Source organism: Apus apus, chromosome 1 (assembly GCF_020740795.1).
Source record: "Apus apus isolate bApuApu2 chromosome 1, bApuApu2.pri.cur, whole genome shotgun sequence".
NCBI classification, from domain to species: domain Eukaryota; kingdom Metazoa; phylum Chordata; class Aves; order Apodiformes; family Apodidae; genus Apus; species Apus apus.
The window spans coordinates 142,823,576-142,840,355 of NC_067282.1; the positions used below are offsets into that span (position 1 = coordinate 142,823,576).

At 42.2% G+C, this 16,780-nt stretch overlaps 1 protein-coding gene across 5 annotated transcripts in view; it reads right to left on the minus strand.

Moving 5' to 3' along the window:
- TMTC1 (transmembrane O-mannosyltransferase targeting cadherins 1) overlaps positions 1–16,780 on the minus strand; it is a 151,079-nt gene that overhangs the window by 18,960 nt on the left and 115,339 nt on the right. For all 5 annotated transcript variants that reach the window (XM_051627903.1, XM_051627911.1, XM_051627887.1 and 2 more), the window contains one exon: positions 7,205–7,348. In XM_051627903.1, the coding sequence (XP_051483863.1) occupies positions 7,205–7,348 (144 nt within the window). The remainder of the gene's footprint in view (positions 1–7,204; positions 7,349–16,780) is intronic.

The following is a 16,780-nucleotide window of genomic DNA, read 5'->3' on the forward strand; positions in this document are numbered from 1 at the left end:
GAACAAAAATCTAAGGGTATTTATTTATTTGAGCTAGAATTTCTCCAGCATCACTCTGTATTTCTTTCCTTGGAAAAATGAGAAGGTTTCCTGAACTAAGGATGTTTAGCTGGACTGGAACAACATTTTCCTTGTGTTGGGTGTACAAAGAACATGGATAGCAAGGCATATAAAAAGAAACAAAGGGCTCTGGTACACAGAAAATATGTGAACACCTTGCTGCTCTGGCTTAGATTTCATCAAAGTGACATGGTCAAGTAACTAGATCCTGTTTATAAGGTGTAAATTTCAGCTGATAATATATGTGGCTTTGCAGAATTTTTCCCTTTCTAGTTGTGTAACTGGAAGAGTATTTTGCCTGTGCATTAAGCTAAGTAAAACCAGTTGTGCTAGTCTTTTCCTTCTTTCAGTGGTGTTCCACATAAATTACATGAATGAAGCAAAAACAAATAAAGAACCACTTTTCTCCTACACTAATTAAAGACTAGCTAGCTTGTCAATGTATAAAACTTTTGGATCTCTTGGCTGGAGTTTCATGATACATTTTTATAAATCAAAAACAGATGACTGCTTTGTAAAGGTATTGACGTTTGGCAAAAAAATGTAGGAAATGCCAGCTACAGAAATAAAAGGAGTAAGTGATCCACTCAGCAGCAGTAAAAGTTCCCGTTAACCACAAACATGCACTCTGAACATGGGGTAGCCTTCTTAATTACTCTCTTTTTTTCAAAATGGCCTTTTATTTTCTGATTGATCCAAGAACAATGTTTGTCTCCTGAAAGCAGGGGTAGAGTGGGAAAGATTATGGCATCTTTTTATGTGACAGACTGAATTACATTAAAAAAAAGCAGATCCAGTAGTTTCTCAGAGAGCTTAGGCTGTGAGATACCAAGCACTCTGGCCAAGCACTTAAACGCGTACTTAACTTTAATGTATGCAAGTTGAAAATTAATTACTGGCTGAAGTGCTTTCCTGGATCAAGGCCAACACTTTGCAGGATCGAGGCTGTTGCTTATATAAATCCCCTGTAATTTGGGAGAGCACAGAGCACTAGAAGAACAGTCTAATTCACTAATTTGCCCTAAACTGGAGATGTGCAGCAAGAAAAGCCAGGTAATGTATACCTTGGCTATGACAGAAAGAAGAACAAATTCAGCTGACACGAGAAGTCTATGATCACTTAATTCAGTTTTTCCCCAAATGATCTTGTCTTACAATGCTCTCTCCTGACTCCCACTTGCACTCGAGTTCCCAGCCTCCCTGCTACAATCAGCGTGCTTGAGCCAAGAACAAGGAACAGCTCTTTCCACTGGAAGCATCTCTTCCATATTTTTGCAAGTGCCCTGGAGTTGGAGATGCACCAGCTTAAAGCACCCAACAGAACTCTGGTGGATCCATGGGGCTGTGTGCAGGCTGTTAGCACTAGAGCAAATTTCATTCCAGCAACCTGGGAATGAGTGCTGTAGAGGACTTTTTAGCTTTCAATATGTGTTTTATTTTGTGACGGTAGTTTGACTGCATTAAAGCCAGAAATACAGAACTCAAGAAGGGCTTCACAACTGTTCTGAACATCTCTTCTTGGTTTCATACCACAATCCAAGGGGAGCTTACTCCCAAGTGTCTAACTTCCTGACTGAAAGGAAGCCTCCAAGCCAGTTCAACTCCCTGATTTAAAACTGATTCAGATAATTTAGATGCACACCTTTGCCATTCCACATACAATGTGGATGACCCTGAAGTGGGGGTGGCAGGCAATACACTACAAGGCAGGGCTGCTTTTCAGAGGAACCTGTTCTAATGAGAACCTCACAAAATTCAACAACATCAAATCCAAGTCCTGCACCTGGAATGGGATAACCCAGTGCACAAGCACAGACTGGGGGAATGACTGGGATCCTCGTGGGGTGGACAACAAGTTGACTGTGGGCCAACATGGCAAAGAAGGCCAACAGGGGGCCCAGGGAAGTGATCCTTCCCCTTTATATGATACCTGTCAGACCACAGCTGGAGCAATGTCTGTTCAGAGTTGGGCTCCCCAGTACAAGAAGGGCATGGGCTTACTGGAGGAAGCCCAAGAGAAGGTCACTAGAGAAGGTCAGGGCTAGAGCACCCGTTGCACTGAGGAGAGGCTGAGTGAACTGTGCCTGTGCACCCTGGAGAAGAGAAGGCTAAGGGGAGGCTCTGACTGCAACTACTTGGTCAGGGGATACAGAAAAGCCAGAGTCAAACTCTTCTCCAAGATGCAGAGTGACAGTACAAGAGGCAACAGGTTCAAGCAGAAAAATGGAAAAGGCTGATTAGGTTTAAGGAGAAGTACTTTTCATTATGGGGGTGGTCAAACACTAGAACAGGTTGCATGGAGGGACTATGGCATCTCTGTCTTTGGAGGTGTTCAAGATACAGCTGGACACAGCTCTGAGCAACCTAATCCAATTGGAGTTGCTCTGAGCAGTGGGCTTGACTAAAGGCTCTTTAGAGGTCCACTCCAACCTAAGTTATTTTTTTCATCTACTGTAAATTTGTCACTGGCAGAGTTTGCTGTTTTTTAGTAAGTAGGCTACAATGTGTATGTGATACTGATGGATAACTACAGCACCTCATGCAACAGAGTATCCTAACCAGAGACCATCCAGAAAGCCAGATGCAGTATCACTGAACATTATCATTCATCTTGCTTCTTTGAATGGAAGGGAGGAATGTTTCACTCTCTGAAAGATCTTAAATCTCAATACACGTAATATCTACCTGATGTTTTTCAGCACCTTCAGACAGTTACACAAGCCTGTGTCAGCACATTCTCATACATACATATCCAGAAGCCTGTATTGGAGAGGGCTGACGGTCCTCCTTCCTCTGAACAGATGTGCTTTCTAAACTTAGGACTAAATCACAGCAAGAAATGCACAAGACAGCTTTTGTGTTACTCTGTATTCAGAAGAGAACCAATCTTTTGAATAAACTCAAGATTTCAGTGGACATCATTTCTAGGCATTTCACTTTCCCCTGTAAAATGGAAAATGCAGCCGTAACACTCTCAAAGCATGTAAGAGTTACGAGGCTTTTCTTCATAAGAAATAGTGCACTGAATACCAGAATGCTCTAGGTATGGATAGATACAGTAAAGCAAATGAGAGTCTCCCTTTCTTCCTGCAACAGAAAACTGAGATAAATATTTACTTTAAATGCTCTTTTTTTTTTTTTTCTTGTCGCTTTACAGAATATCCCACAGGCTATAAATTTCTGAGGTATTCTGAATATTTATCTCAGTTTTTCAAGCTGTATCTCAACAAAACTGAATTTATATAGACTAGTTAAATATTTATATAATGGGAAGCTTCAAAACAAAACGCAAGAAAGCAGCATCAGGCTGCTCTGTGTCACTGATCACAGACCACAAAAACAGAGAAAGAGATTTCTCACTTTTAGGTAGGCCATCTTTTGGGTTTATATTAACTAAGACATCTGTTGGCATTGCTTAATTATCTACTCTTCAATATTTATATCAGGCAAGAAAATGATGACATACAACTTTATATTAGGAAATGTAAACAAAACCAGAGGCTTATTGAGCCATTACCCTGCATTTCTTCCTGAGAACATTAATCTTCTCGCAGATAGCTGTCTTCATTACATGCAAACAGAAAACGGAAACATCCTTTTTCAGCTAGGACCTCCACAGCAGAAAAACTTTAAAATTCCACCCTGTGGTCCTCAAAATAGATTTTTACTCGAGCTTAAATCACAAGCAATAGATGCTTAAATAGAGAGCATATTCACAGGGAATGATGAGAGGCAGATTCCCACATGGGAACAGCAAACCCATCCTTCCAAAATCCCGGAGTTCCTCAGTTTCTCAGCACTGCAGAGGAGGTGAAATCTAGTATCTGCCATCAGATTTCCATGCTTCAAGCAGGGGTGCGTATACAGAACTCAGCAGAATTCAACTGGGAATTCCCCATGCCAGACAGTTTCATTATGTGTCTAGGCATAAGTAGTACTGTTACTGGACATGCCTCAAGTGTTGCAGATCTTGCTCTTCCTGATCTGCACCATGCACTGAAGCCTCTCCAAAGAGGACAGAAAATGCTTTTATGCCTTGACCACTTTTTGTCTCTCTGCCATACATTTAAAAATCAAAACACTCTTCATAATGTCTCATAGCACAGCCAGAAAGTAATATCTGCCTGTAATGTTCTGCAGATTTTCATTTATTACTTAGATTATATTAGCATTTAGTGTCTGCGTGTTCTGGTTTGGTTTGGTAGGTTTTTTGGTAGTGGGGGAAGGGCACCAGGAATGGTTCCAGTAAGAGCTGAAAAGCTCCCTCTGCTCCAAACCCAGCCAAGGAGCCATTAGAGGGACAATAGATGGGCCTCAGTGATTAACATATGAAAGAATTGCAGTAACACCAGAGCAGAGAAGGATTTGGGGCAGAAGAGCTGTGCTGGAGGAGGAGAGCTGTGCTGGGGAAGGAGAGCAGTGCTGGTGGTTGGTGAGGAGGAAAGGGAAGAAGTTGCCCAAGCAGAAGTTTCCCTGCAACCCATGACGAGATGGCAGCTGTCCCCCTGCACTCGTGGAGGAACGTGGTGGAACATTCCCTGAAGACACCAAGAGGGGTGAACTTAGCCAGTGGACTTGCATTTTGTGGCCAGTCCATTTGATGCCTGTGGACTCTGATTATGCAGCTGTGGAAGACCCTGGTACCAGGGGAAGTGACTGTTCTCAAACCAGCCCGTGACTCTGTAGGAAGCCCAGGCTGGAGCAGCTCCGGACCTCGTGGGAAGGACTCATGAAGGAGAGGTTCGTGGAGGACTCTCTCCCATGGGAGGAACCCCGTGGGGAAGCAGGGAAGGACTGTAAGGAATCTTTCTTCCTGAAGAGGAAGGAGCAGCAAGAACCACCAGCCTGTGAACTGACTCTAAACCCCATCCCCTGTCCCCCTGTGCTGCTGGGGGAAGGAGGGAGAGAAACTGGGAACAGAGTGATTTGGGCCCGGGAAGAAGGGAGAGGTGGGGTAACATATGCAAGCCCTGCTCTTTGTGTTGTCTGTGCCCTGTGTGTGTTTGATTAGTGTGAAATTAAATTATTTTTTTTTTCCCCAAGTTCAGTCTGTTTTGCCTGGGACCTTAATCAGTGAAGAACCCTCCTTGTCCTTTGAAATCTCTGCCTCTTTCTCATCTGGTCGTCACACAAGTCACCTCATGCTCCAGCACGACTGATAATCTGCTAAATTGATGGATGATCCAGGAGAGGTCCTGGCAAAGGGGTCTGGGATAGAGTTAAGGGGAGACATTCATATAGGATCTGCCTGTGCAGCATCTGCTTTATGTATGAGCTAATCCCTCCACTATGAACTCTACCTATTTTTCAGCAGTTTTACTAAAGCTGAAAAGCCAGATGAGGACACCCAGTTTCCATTATAATTAATACTACTGATGTGTCCAGATGCACTAGGCTGTTTTGGAAGCCTCCAAAGGACTCTAGAATATGGGAGCAAACGGATGTGGAGAAGGGCAAACGGAACCTGAGCACTGTCTTTCAATGAGTCTAGCACAAGCATTACACACCTTTAACATATGGCAATAGATGTTCCACAGAAGGATGCAGAGCACATACAGTCCAAAAGGACAGGCAATATCTTAACTATCACATCAGGAAAAACATGACATATTGCACACAAAACAAACAGCAGTTCTGAGAGATTTTCCCACATGTCATCTTTGTGCTTTGCCAGTGCAACAAATACACTTTCTACCCATCTGCTGGACTGTAAGAGCCCATCAACAGGCCAGATTAAAGTTTTATTGACATGGGGATGTCCTGACGTTCTGGCTGACATCCTTTTGTATGAATACTTAATATTTTAAAAATAAACAACAAATATTTTATCTTTTAAAATAACAACACCGAATAATGACTAAGGCAAACGTTGTATTAAAAGGACAATATGTGTTTTTAAACACCATCACTACCCAAGATTAATTTCTGTCAAACAAATGTGATGAATAATACAAAAACCTTCAATTTCTTTTCTCATAAGACTGTTTTTACCATTTTCCTTTCTTGTATTCCCCATCACCTACTTTATATTTAAGAATTACTCAGCTGCCGTACTCTATCCCCAAACTGCAAGGTTCACTTGTAATGTTATTCTAAAATAACAAAATGGGCCAGGCAGAACTTCAGCAATACACTTAGCACTTGTCCCATGAACTCACACTCAAAGTAACATTTGAGAACCAGAGAGATCAAGTATGTTTTGATGAGACAGTGCCACTTTAAAACCAGCCCAACACTAAAGCCTGATCTGCATTAAAAGATTTACCAGAGACCTATTACCAGCAAAATAGGTGGAGTTCGTATAAAATAAATGTACTTTTATTGCTGTATTTTATGCAGTTCTGCCAGCAAAGAAAACATTACCCTCACAAAAACAAGGGATTTTTTGCTGGTGCAAAATAGCAATGCATTTTTTTAATTGCACCCTTAGCAGATCTTCTCATACTGGCAAAGCTTCTTATGTAGATTTAAATTCAGTCTTTAGATATGGTTAGTCAAATTAATTTGCATTATTATGATTGTCTGCTATTCTCCTTGCTAAAAGCTGACACTCTAAATAAAAATGAGTGAAAATATGAGCTAATTAACTTGTTTTCTCGCTCAGCCAGCTTTCACTTCAAATCCAGACCTACCCATTCTGCAATGGGATGAACCTTCTGCTGCTCTGAGCGTCTTAAGAGTTAGATGCTCATCCCTAAATTATCTATTGACCTTCCATGTAGGTAATGAGAAGTGGGAACTTGCAGAGAGGAATTTGTTGGATCTGTGTTATTTCTTAATATTATCTGTATCAGATGCCTTTCTTTGAACAGCATGGCTTGTTCCACTGGAAAGGCTTACACCCCTCCATTAAGATGGAAGTCTCAGGTGACTAAGTTGGGTTTAGGCACCTCATTTTTTTATGCCTGATTTGGAACAAGTAAATTCCCTTCAGCTGAAACACAACTGTAAACAGTTGTGACTCAAGTGATGTGGCAGACAACATCAGGATATCCAAACAAAGCCCCACACCTTTGCACTGGCACTCTTGGCCGGCAGTAAGAAATAATGTCATTCCTTCACCAGTTAGCAGAAAAAACCTACTTTGGCGATGTCTGTAGAGACCATAAGAATTTCCTTGGCGCCAGTTTTGCTTTCAACTTACTTGAGCAGGTTGCCAAGATTGAAGAGAGCTCGATTGTGCTGAGGGTTTAACTGAAGGGCTCGTCTGTAGTAGTCCTTTGCCTCCACCACGTCTTTGGTCAACGTCCCCAAGTTGTTGAGAGCACTTGCATGACGAGGGTACAGTCTAGGAAAAATGAAAGATCAAATTACAGGCACTCACAAATAAAGCAGAGGTCACTAATGCTGCCACCACCACTGTTCAGCACTCCATAAAGCCAAGGATGTCAAATAGGAAACACTGTTTGCCCTTCATTTGTTGCAGGTCCTGATGGCATCCTGAGGAACTTTTTCAACTTCCAAGGAGATTGCAAATCAGATCTTCTCTTACAGTTCCTGTATGCCTCCAGGGCAAAAAGGAACACTGAACAGCTCTGAAAGCCTATTTTACTCTCCAGCCAAAAGACAAAGTGACTAAAGCAGCTTGAACATCTTTATTCAAAATGTTTTTCAAACAAGCAAGAACTGCTTTCTCAAAAATATGTTGCCAATGCAAATATGTTCTGACATATACAGAAACCAGCACAATACTGTTTAAATTGACCTGTTTTATTTGGTTGGGTTTTTTTTAAAGCAGTTTTCCCACAACAGAAGTAGTAATAAAGTGTAAAAGGAAACTTGAAATCAGCTGAAATCAATGCTTTCAGGATCAAGCAAATTCATAAAAAAATCCAGAAACAGACTGCCTAACACTATGAATTCCCTAAGCTTCTAGTTGCCTTTTTTTATTGCTTGGGTCAGTTCTCCTTTTAACTGATCTGCTCTTTACATCTACCTGTTTCGGTTACAATGCTACATATTGGGCACAGTGCATCTGTTAAAATTCTCCATGAATTAAGAAGCATGTAATGGTCCATTCAGCTGCTTAAGTTCCCAAAGTTGTGCTCCTACATTAGTATTTTGGTTTGTAGGTCTTTCACCAGAAAATTCCAAAGGTGAAAGTGATCCAGGGGAAGAGGTGAAAGTGATCCAGGGTAAGATTTAGGACCCAGGACCTTTTGTGTCATAGATGGGTGAAAACTGGGCTTCATAATGATAAAGAAATAACTCTATGGTAGTAGCCCACAGAAGTCCAAGAGAAGCTGGAAGACCAGCTGTGTGACCAGCTGTATGAGAAGGTCTGATGCTCTGTTATGAAACAGTGCACCGGTGTTTGCCCACTGAATTCCTCCAGGTAAGCAGGTTAAGATGGTCAAGGCTTCAGTTTGAGAAGGTCTAGTTTTAAGTCCTGCTGTCACTTCAGATTTTCTACTTCAGAGCAGGACAAGTCATCTGACATTTCTTTGCCTTAGGTCCCTTTCCATGGGAAAATTATGTGGATAATTATATTAAAAGTAGCTATCTATTATAGCCCAGAGTGCAGCATGAGAAGGGGCATTTAAAGGTAGAAGAAGGGATTAAGAGTCTATAATACAGTCTGACTCTAAATTTTACAACTGTTTTTAATCTAAGACTTTCCATGGTGGATTTTTTTTTTTTTTTGTCTGGAGTTTTTCATTATGTTAGCTCAGCCTTGCAATTTTCTGTGTTTAAGTACTATGAATAATTCTGCACTTCATACACTGCTGCAACACTTGTATGAGTCACATTTTTGCTCCACTGCAAAGAAGTCCTTTTTCCACCTAACACCAAGCCTAGTGGACTAAGACTGCAAAGCCACATGGTCAAAGAGAGATCATTCAAGGATGCAGCCACTTATGTTTCTTAAACTCAGCCTATGATAATGACAAAAGATTAATGTAGCAACCACCACTCATAGTAACTAAGGACTGCAGACTGTCAACATCCCTCCTGTACAGAAAAGCATCCTGTCCTGCCCTCCTGAGGCTTGCCCTTAGGTGCATTGCCCAGTGTCTCCACCCACACTACCTGCATTTGCTGCTCAAGTGATTTTTGAAGAGTTGCCTAATTTATCTTGTCACAGAGGAGCAAAGAGCAGGAAATCCAAAGCTAGGCTGCAGTTGGCACAGAAACAGCATCACTTTCCATCACTGAAGCTACCCAGTGAGCTGCACGTTTCGGGATGTGAGAGGCTGCCTGTGCTTGAAGAAGCATCAGCAAAGGACAAGATACTGATGATGGTATAGTGGTGAGTCTTGACCTTGGCCCTAAAATCCACCTGTCATCAAGACTAGGTCTTCCCAGCTGAAACAGCCTGGGAGAGTGACCTGTCTACCTTAGGACAAATGACTGAGGGCTCAGCCTTGTTCCCCATTTCTTCCATGGGATTCTAACGTTGGTTTGGACCCAAAAAAAGGTTGTATTTTTGAGGGTTTTTTTCCAGTTGGCTGTGATAAAAGCAATGCACTACTTCTGTCAGTACTCACACATAAAAACAGCTTTAATATCTGACATGAAGTCAGTTGACTTAAGAGTGGGCAAAAGTATTTCAGACAATTCTTGGGAAAGTCAGAACCAAATTAACATTTTACAGCCCTGAACCTGATGGTTCTGCTCTCAAACTTTCAGAAATTAATTCTGTTCTTGGCCTCTAGTGCCCCCACGACATTTTAGGCCCAGGAGATTTGCTTGCACCACTTCGGAGAGGAATGAAAGCTCAAGATTAAAAAAGAGAACTGATTTCACCTTTAAATTGCAGTTCTGACCAGCAGCTCCATAAATACACTTCTGAGCTCAGTACTAAAACCACTCAACAGCAAATCACAATATGGAAGATCATCTCCCATGTACCCCGGGCTCTATTTCTTGTGTTTTATATGTATTCATTACATCTCATTGCCCTTTGTAAGAAATGCAAGTGAAAAAGCAGAACCTCAGCTAGCACAAATTGTCAGCTTAAGCCTGCTTAGCATCTGGCCCGAAGAACTTCCAACATTTGCAGTTTTACATATCTGAACTAACATAAAGAGAAAAATTGGAGCCCAGTGGGATAGAGCAGTGGTGTAGGCTTTGTCATTAGGGTTTCCGTTCTTTAAGCTTTAACTTGGAATATTACTTCACTATGGTGGTAGAGCAAGATGTGATCAGCCCAGAGTATAACCAAGGCCTAAGAGAGCATAACCTCTAATGAAGTAACCAGAGCCAGAGCCTGAGCCCATGACCGTCCACATGTTGCACTGTTAATAGGATCCCTAAACTTTTTACAACACCCTGAAATAGCTCCCAGGACTGGTCCAGGGCTGAGCTCAAACAAGGGTCAGGACTCAAAGGCTACCTTGGGCTTGGCCAATGTCTCTTAGAGGATACAAACACTTACTGAATATTTGCTGGTCAACTGCTGCCAGTTGGCCTCAGGGCTAGAGAATGGGGACCAGATGCTTTTTTATTTATTAATATGGACATTGACTAAAGGACTAACGGCCTTATTCAAACTGCTCCTGTTCATGCACACCCATTGCTGTTAATAACAGCTTCCTGGGGATAAATACAGAGTAGAACAAAGTCTTGTGGCTGGATTCAAGAACAGCATAAAACTTGACCACAGGTAACTAATTAAAGCAATATTTAGTCAAGAACTGTCAAAATGTTTCTGCAAAACTTGCAGATACACCATTTGCAAATGGGTTTGCTTTTTGCTGTATTTGAACTATTGATTTAAAGAATGGAGGGAAAAGTACTTTTTTCTCTTTTTCTCTTTCCATTTTTATGTTATTGGAAGGTTTGTGCTGTTTTTCAAGATTTTTGGAATTGGTCTCAATGACTCCCAATGTCTACTTAGCTTAATTTGACAGCAAGCTCTCAGATGCAAACATATACAAGTATTTATTTCTTGGAAAGGTCAAAAACACATTACCAGGACAAGGAGATCTCCAGTTAACCTGGAGTCTCTTCATGCCATAATAATGATAATACTCAGAACCCAGGCCTTGTTTTACACATAGCCAGGACACACTGAGACGCAAGGAATCAGTTGTTGGAACATATATACCTTGTTCTGTAACTTCTCTTAAGAAACAAAGCTTTCTATCTGGACACACACAGAGCTGTATTTTCCTTGCCGCCACCACCACTGATAATGGTAACAGTCTGCAGGCAATATCCTTCTTGCTATGCATCTGATTAGGTACAAATTCCTCTAGGCTTCACCTAATCAAATGCAAGTGCTGCATTATTTATGAAAGAAAGCTGAATTTCATTAAACTTATTCAACAAGAAGCAGTTCATGTAAAAATCAATTTCTCTTTTCTTTTAGAAATCAGAGTAATTTTTCTTTAAAAACCTACATTCACAGGTAATTATAATAGAAGTCTTGCAACGGCAAAATTACTTTAAAAACACATACCAACCCATAAAAATACATTTTAAATCAGATTGGGTTTTCATCTCTAAAGAGAAGACAAGTGGGATGTTTCCTTGTTGCAGAATGAATAATTCAAATGATTCCTCCAGTGCTGTATCTGCAATTGTCGGAATAAATTTAAGCAGCTTTCCCTTTAACTATTACAGGTATACACTGCACAACAACTCCTGTTTGTAATTATCCCCACTTCTTTAGGCTAGCAAAATTCCCTCTAATACCACTGAATGAAAGCCTTATTGATTTGCAAAGACATTTTCAGTTTCACAAGAAGACAACAAACATAAAACATATACAGTCATCAAAACATGGATGATTATTTATTTTGCTTTTCAATTTAATGCTGTTGTTACCTGAAACATTAGTTGTTGTTTGTTGGTTGTTTTTTTTAAAGAGTGGTTTTGTTTGGCAACCTATCTGAACTACAAGACAATTCCAGAAAAAAAGAGAAAGGGAGGAAATTCGTTGTCATGACTACAACCTATAATCCACCAAGAATTTTAATTCTTTTAATTCATATCAAAAGAGACCACTTAAACAACTGGCAACTGGTAAGCTCTGCCTGCAGTCCTGCCTTGAAACAGCCCTTGGTTTGGTGCCAGAGCTACCCAGGGGGCAAAAGGCATTAGTGTGACAACTCCCCACTCACTCTTAAGAGTGTTCCATGGTTTCTGCAGCCATTGCTGTGTGGGGGCAGAGAGCAGCAGGGGATGGGGCCAGGCTAATATGCAATTAGCCTGGCGAACTGCCACGAGCAGCACGGAAAAGGCTGCAACGCCAGTTTTCAGGGGTCCGGGCAGAGCCCTCCATCCACCGCATGATATAAGATGCTTATTGAAATGATAGAAGAGGTTATTGATAACCACATGACAAAAGAGGTTATTGAAAGCAGTCCAGAGCCTCCAGAGCTGGGGAAGTCTCGAGATGTCATGCACCGGGGTGGACTCTCACTGATGACCCAGCCCAGTGCCCAGCCCCTTGCCACTCTCCAAGCACCGATGATAACCCTGTCCAAAGTGTTTTCCCAGTGACTTAAAACATGAGTCTTTAAAGCCATTATAGAAGCTGTAGGCAACCCTGGGCATCATTAACCTAATGGTTATGCCATGGCAGAAACAGCAAAAAGAAAAAACCTGCCTGCATCACCTTGCACAATATCCAGAGGGGCTCTGAGCATATTTATTTCTGCTGGAAAGAAAAATCAGCAACTAATTCAGCTGGGGAGATCCAGCATGTCTGGTTTTCACAAATGCATCTGTTGATTAAAGAATGTGTTTAAACTTAGCACTCACAGGCAACGCTCCACCTTTGAAGCAGCTGTGATTAATCACCACTGCTTGTGCTGCTGTGAGAAGAGAGGTGATGTTCCCTCTCTCCTGGTAAGAGGAGAAGAGGGGCTGAAGAGCCCTGGGACAGACCTCCTCTCACCAGTCCTCCATCCCACAGGATGACTCCCTGCTTCCCACACGCAGCTCTCCAGGTGCCTGCATGATCCTACTGCAATGCTCAGCATCTGCGAGCCTCACTTCAGCCAGATTCTGTATTCTTATACAGAGTCAGTTCTTAATTGCTGAAGCCTAATTACTTGCTGGAAGCATGGCAACTTGTTTTTAAGGTGTGTTTTGCCCCATTCCAACACATAGCATATTTTATTGGCATCATTTTGCCAACAAAAGTAAGAATGCTACGTGAATAATGATTCATCTGTGCCAAATTTTTATACTGCCCATTTTATATTTACGCTGATAAGCTATTTCAAGCCAATATTCCAATTTAATATTACATCATATTCATTTTCATGTATTTATGTAAAGTTCTCAATAAAGCTCCATGTCAGGTTGAATTAAAACTTGACTTGATGTAATTCAGAGACCAGTTACCCCATGGAGAACAATCCCGTGCTGGCAACAGCTCAGGCCATGGCCTCACAATAATAGTATCTTGTTGATGATGCAGAGATGTGCAGGTCACAGAGCCAGATCCTGTGCCTTTCTCAAAAAGACCTTCAATTTGCAGCATTTGAATTATTTTTTTAGAAGGAGAGATGATCCTGCATTATTAAGCAGGAGCTGGTTTCTCTTGAAGAGTTTTAGAAGTTGCATCAGTATTTTCTCAAAGGTACCACCCTCCAGCTTGGCAGAGGGTTTGTGGCAGGCTGGGATGTTTTTACTTCTTTTGTAAAAATAAAGACAAACAACCTGGAAATCTTGTTAAAAGTCAGGCAATTGAGATATCTAAAGCTTCTGGGTTCCTTTGAAAGCATTAAGCATAATCTTCTTCATGAAAGCATGACAAAGCAGCTGGACTCCTGGCTGTATGCAGCACAGCCCAGAACTGGGTATTACAGTCATGATCATTTATTTCCAAGTACTCAGCTATGAGGTGGTCCAGCTCAGGGCCTGAAACAATGCTAGGAAAAAGACAGAGACATATCCCACCCCAGCGTGGTGCCAGGGGCTCTCAGAGCATCCCTGAGCAGCTTTGCAAGGTCCCATTAGGGTCCTCACTGGCATTACAGGGACCAGCTCAAGTCCTGATGGAGATGCTGCTCAAGAAGTCAACAGAGGCAGTGCCTGATCACCAGTGTCTACAACTATTTCAGTCACCCAGCCATGGTGTCTTCCCCCTGCTGCTGCTGATGATGATGATGAAGGGCAGGGGGGCCCCCAGCAGATGCTTTGGGCACCTCAGCCCACCTCAAATGTCTTGTACCTTCTAGTGGGCAGAAGTTACCCACATTTTGTCACTGTGCACCTACAATGTCAACACTGAGCGATGGTGCTCATCTTTGCCATGTTTCCCAGGTGGTCTGTCTCTCAGGGTCTCCATGCCCTCTCACTAAAGTGACAACAGTAAAACTTCCCTGCCCCATACTAATCCCTCTCTGCTCACAGCACAAGCCCTCTGTGGTGCTGACAACCTCCAGCTATGGCCAGTGGCCAGCACAGTGGAATCTTGATCTCAGGTGGGACCTCCAGAGGCCACTTTGGTATAAAGAGTTAAGTGCTGAATTGCAGCCAGGGTTTAGTGAAAGTAAGAAAGGTCCTGACTGCATGGCTTTACCCCCTGCCCAGCAGCCCAGCCAGCTAGAACAGCAGCCCACAGGCACCCTGCCACTGGCAAACCCTTTTACCAGGGTGAGCATCCAAAGCTGATGAGCACAGGGGGTGGCAGTCCTGAGCTAATATTCCCCCTAATATCGAGGGAAACCTCTCCAGGACAAAAACATGAACAAAAAAGAGAAACTGAACAGATTTAATCTGTAAATGGACTAAAGCCCCATTAATTCTTTGAGCCTGGCATCCATTAAGAAAAAAAAACCAACAGAACACAAAACATTTCCAGCAGCATGCCGTTTAAAAAACAAACTGGCAGCAAATTAAACAACACTGCAATTTATGAATTTTCATTACATTTTCATACTTGGGAAGGGGTAGAAGCTTAAGAGTGAAGAGTTGAGGAGGAAAAAAAAGGATCTTAAATCAAACAATGCTACAGCTAAGTATAAACAAACACAAACTTTCCTGCTAAACTCACGTGTTCCTTGCAACGGCAAGGCAACGTGAGGTTAGCAAACGGGGCTTCCTGCTTATGCTCTCACATAAAGAATTCATGCAGGATCCATGCAAGTCCTAAAAATCCCAAAAAACACTCAAGTCCAACAAAGGACTAATAATTCATAACACAACTGACCTACAGGCAGCACAAACAGTCCAGGCTCCACTGCAGAACCGACAGAAACTAGAGGGACACCACAGCAAATACAGGACCATCACATTAGTTCTTCAACCAAACTGTTACGTGAGGGGATGAAACAGCATCGTATCTCTCGCCTCAGCAGATGGGGTGAAATCACGCCTGTCATCTCTCAGGGTTCAGAAGTGCTGGAGGAAGCCCCATATTGCCACTGTGATCAAGACTGTCTCTGAGATGTCCGGGGGTTGCCTCAGTCTTCAGTGTAAATCAGTGCAGACCCATTCCAGCACTGCCCAAATTGCTCTACATGTCTGAGCACAAGCAGGGTGGCGCAACTTCTGCCAAGCCTTTGCAAAAGGTCCCAAGGTTATCCTTGACAGATGCAAACTGGGAACCAATTTTTCTGCTGCCCCTTGCTAAGGACCAGTGAAGGCAAGTCTCTGACCTTTCAGCATAACAATAATCAGTGCTACCTGCTCGTTCTTTGTGAAAAAAAGGCAACACCGAGTTTTCATAAAGACAAGGATGCCAGGTTGGGGAAAAAGAAATGGCTGTAGGAACAACAAATAATTAACCCTTGGATTTGAGGCTTTCATTAGGCAAAAGTGAAAAGTGGACTTGAACATCTACAAAATACAACTGTAAGTTTCTCTCTGTGTAGCCCACAAAAAAAATTAAAATAGACCTCTTGTCCCAAGTAAGACAAAAGCTTTGCACCTCATTTTCCATTCTCCAGATTCTTATCATCAGTCCCTGATACGTAAATAGTCAGAACAATGATACAGTGGCTGAGAAAGGCTGTAGAGCAGTGATTCTCATAGCTGTGGGGGCTATTTTCCAAGGAGATACATATGAAACGCCAGCAAGTTCCTGAAGGACAGTACAGAAGGACCTGCACTCATGCCAGACACCATAGTCTAGGAAGGGACCCTGCCTGTAAATACCAGTGTCCAGGGGTTAGTTATACATACATGTGCACATCCCAGCAAGAACATCCAGTTTCCATCACTGGTGGTGCAGTTACACTGCAGACAAACTGCTTCTGCATCAGGGCTCACGGTTGCACCTACACCAATTTGGGTTTGAGTAAATATATGTCTGTGCCTTGATTGACCGGTATTTCATCAATAAAATCCAGAAAAAGTGAGCAGAGGTGGAGTACACCCCAAAACAGGCAGAGATTGGTGCTTCATAGAGAACAGGTTGAAAAATTATTTACGCTGGCTGAAGTAATCTGGCCATCATCCATGCACTGTGTTGTAAAGGCCATTAAGTACCTGATTCAAATTATCAGGCAGCCTTTTCAGCCATCAATTATTATTAAATCACTCAACAATTTTGTCTAACTTCAGGACAGCCACCACATACATATCTGAGAGCACCAATTACCCCAAAAAGCCAATTGTCAAAGGGTGATTCAGAAGAACATCGCACAAAGATGCTTCTGACAGCTTGGACCCAATCTGCCTCAAGTCCATAACATCCACTAAAACAGGGTATGATGTGAAGTCTCTATGAAGATGTTTCATCAAATGCCTAGCCAGAGGGCTTGCTCCAAGGGCCTGACCTAAGTAACACAAGTGTCAGAAGGATACTCACAGTTTC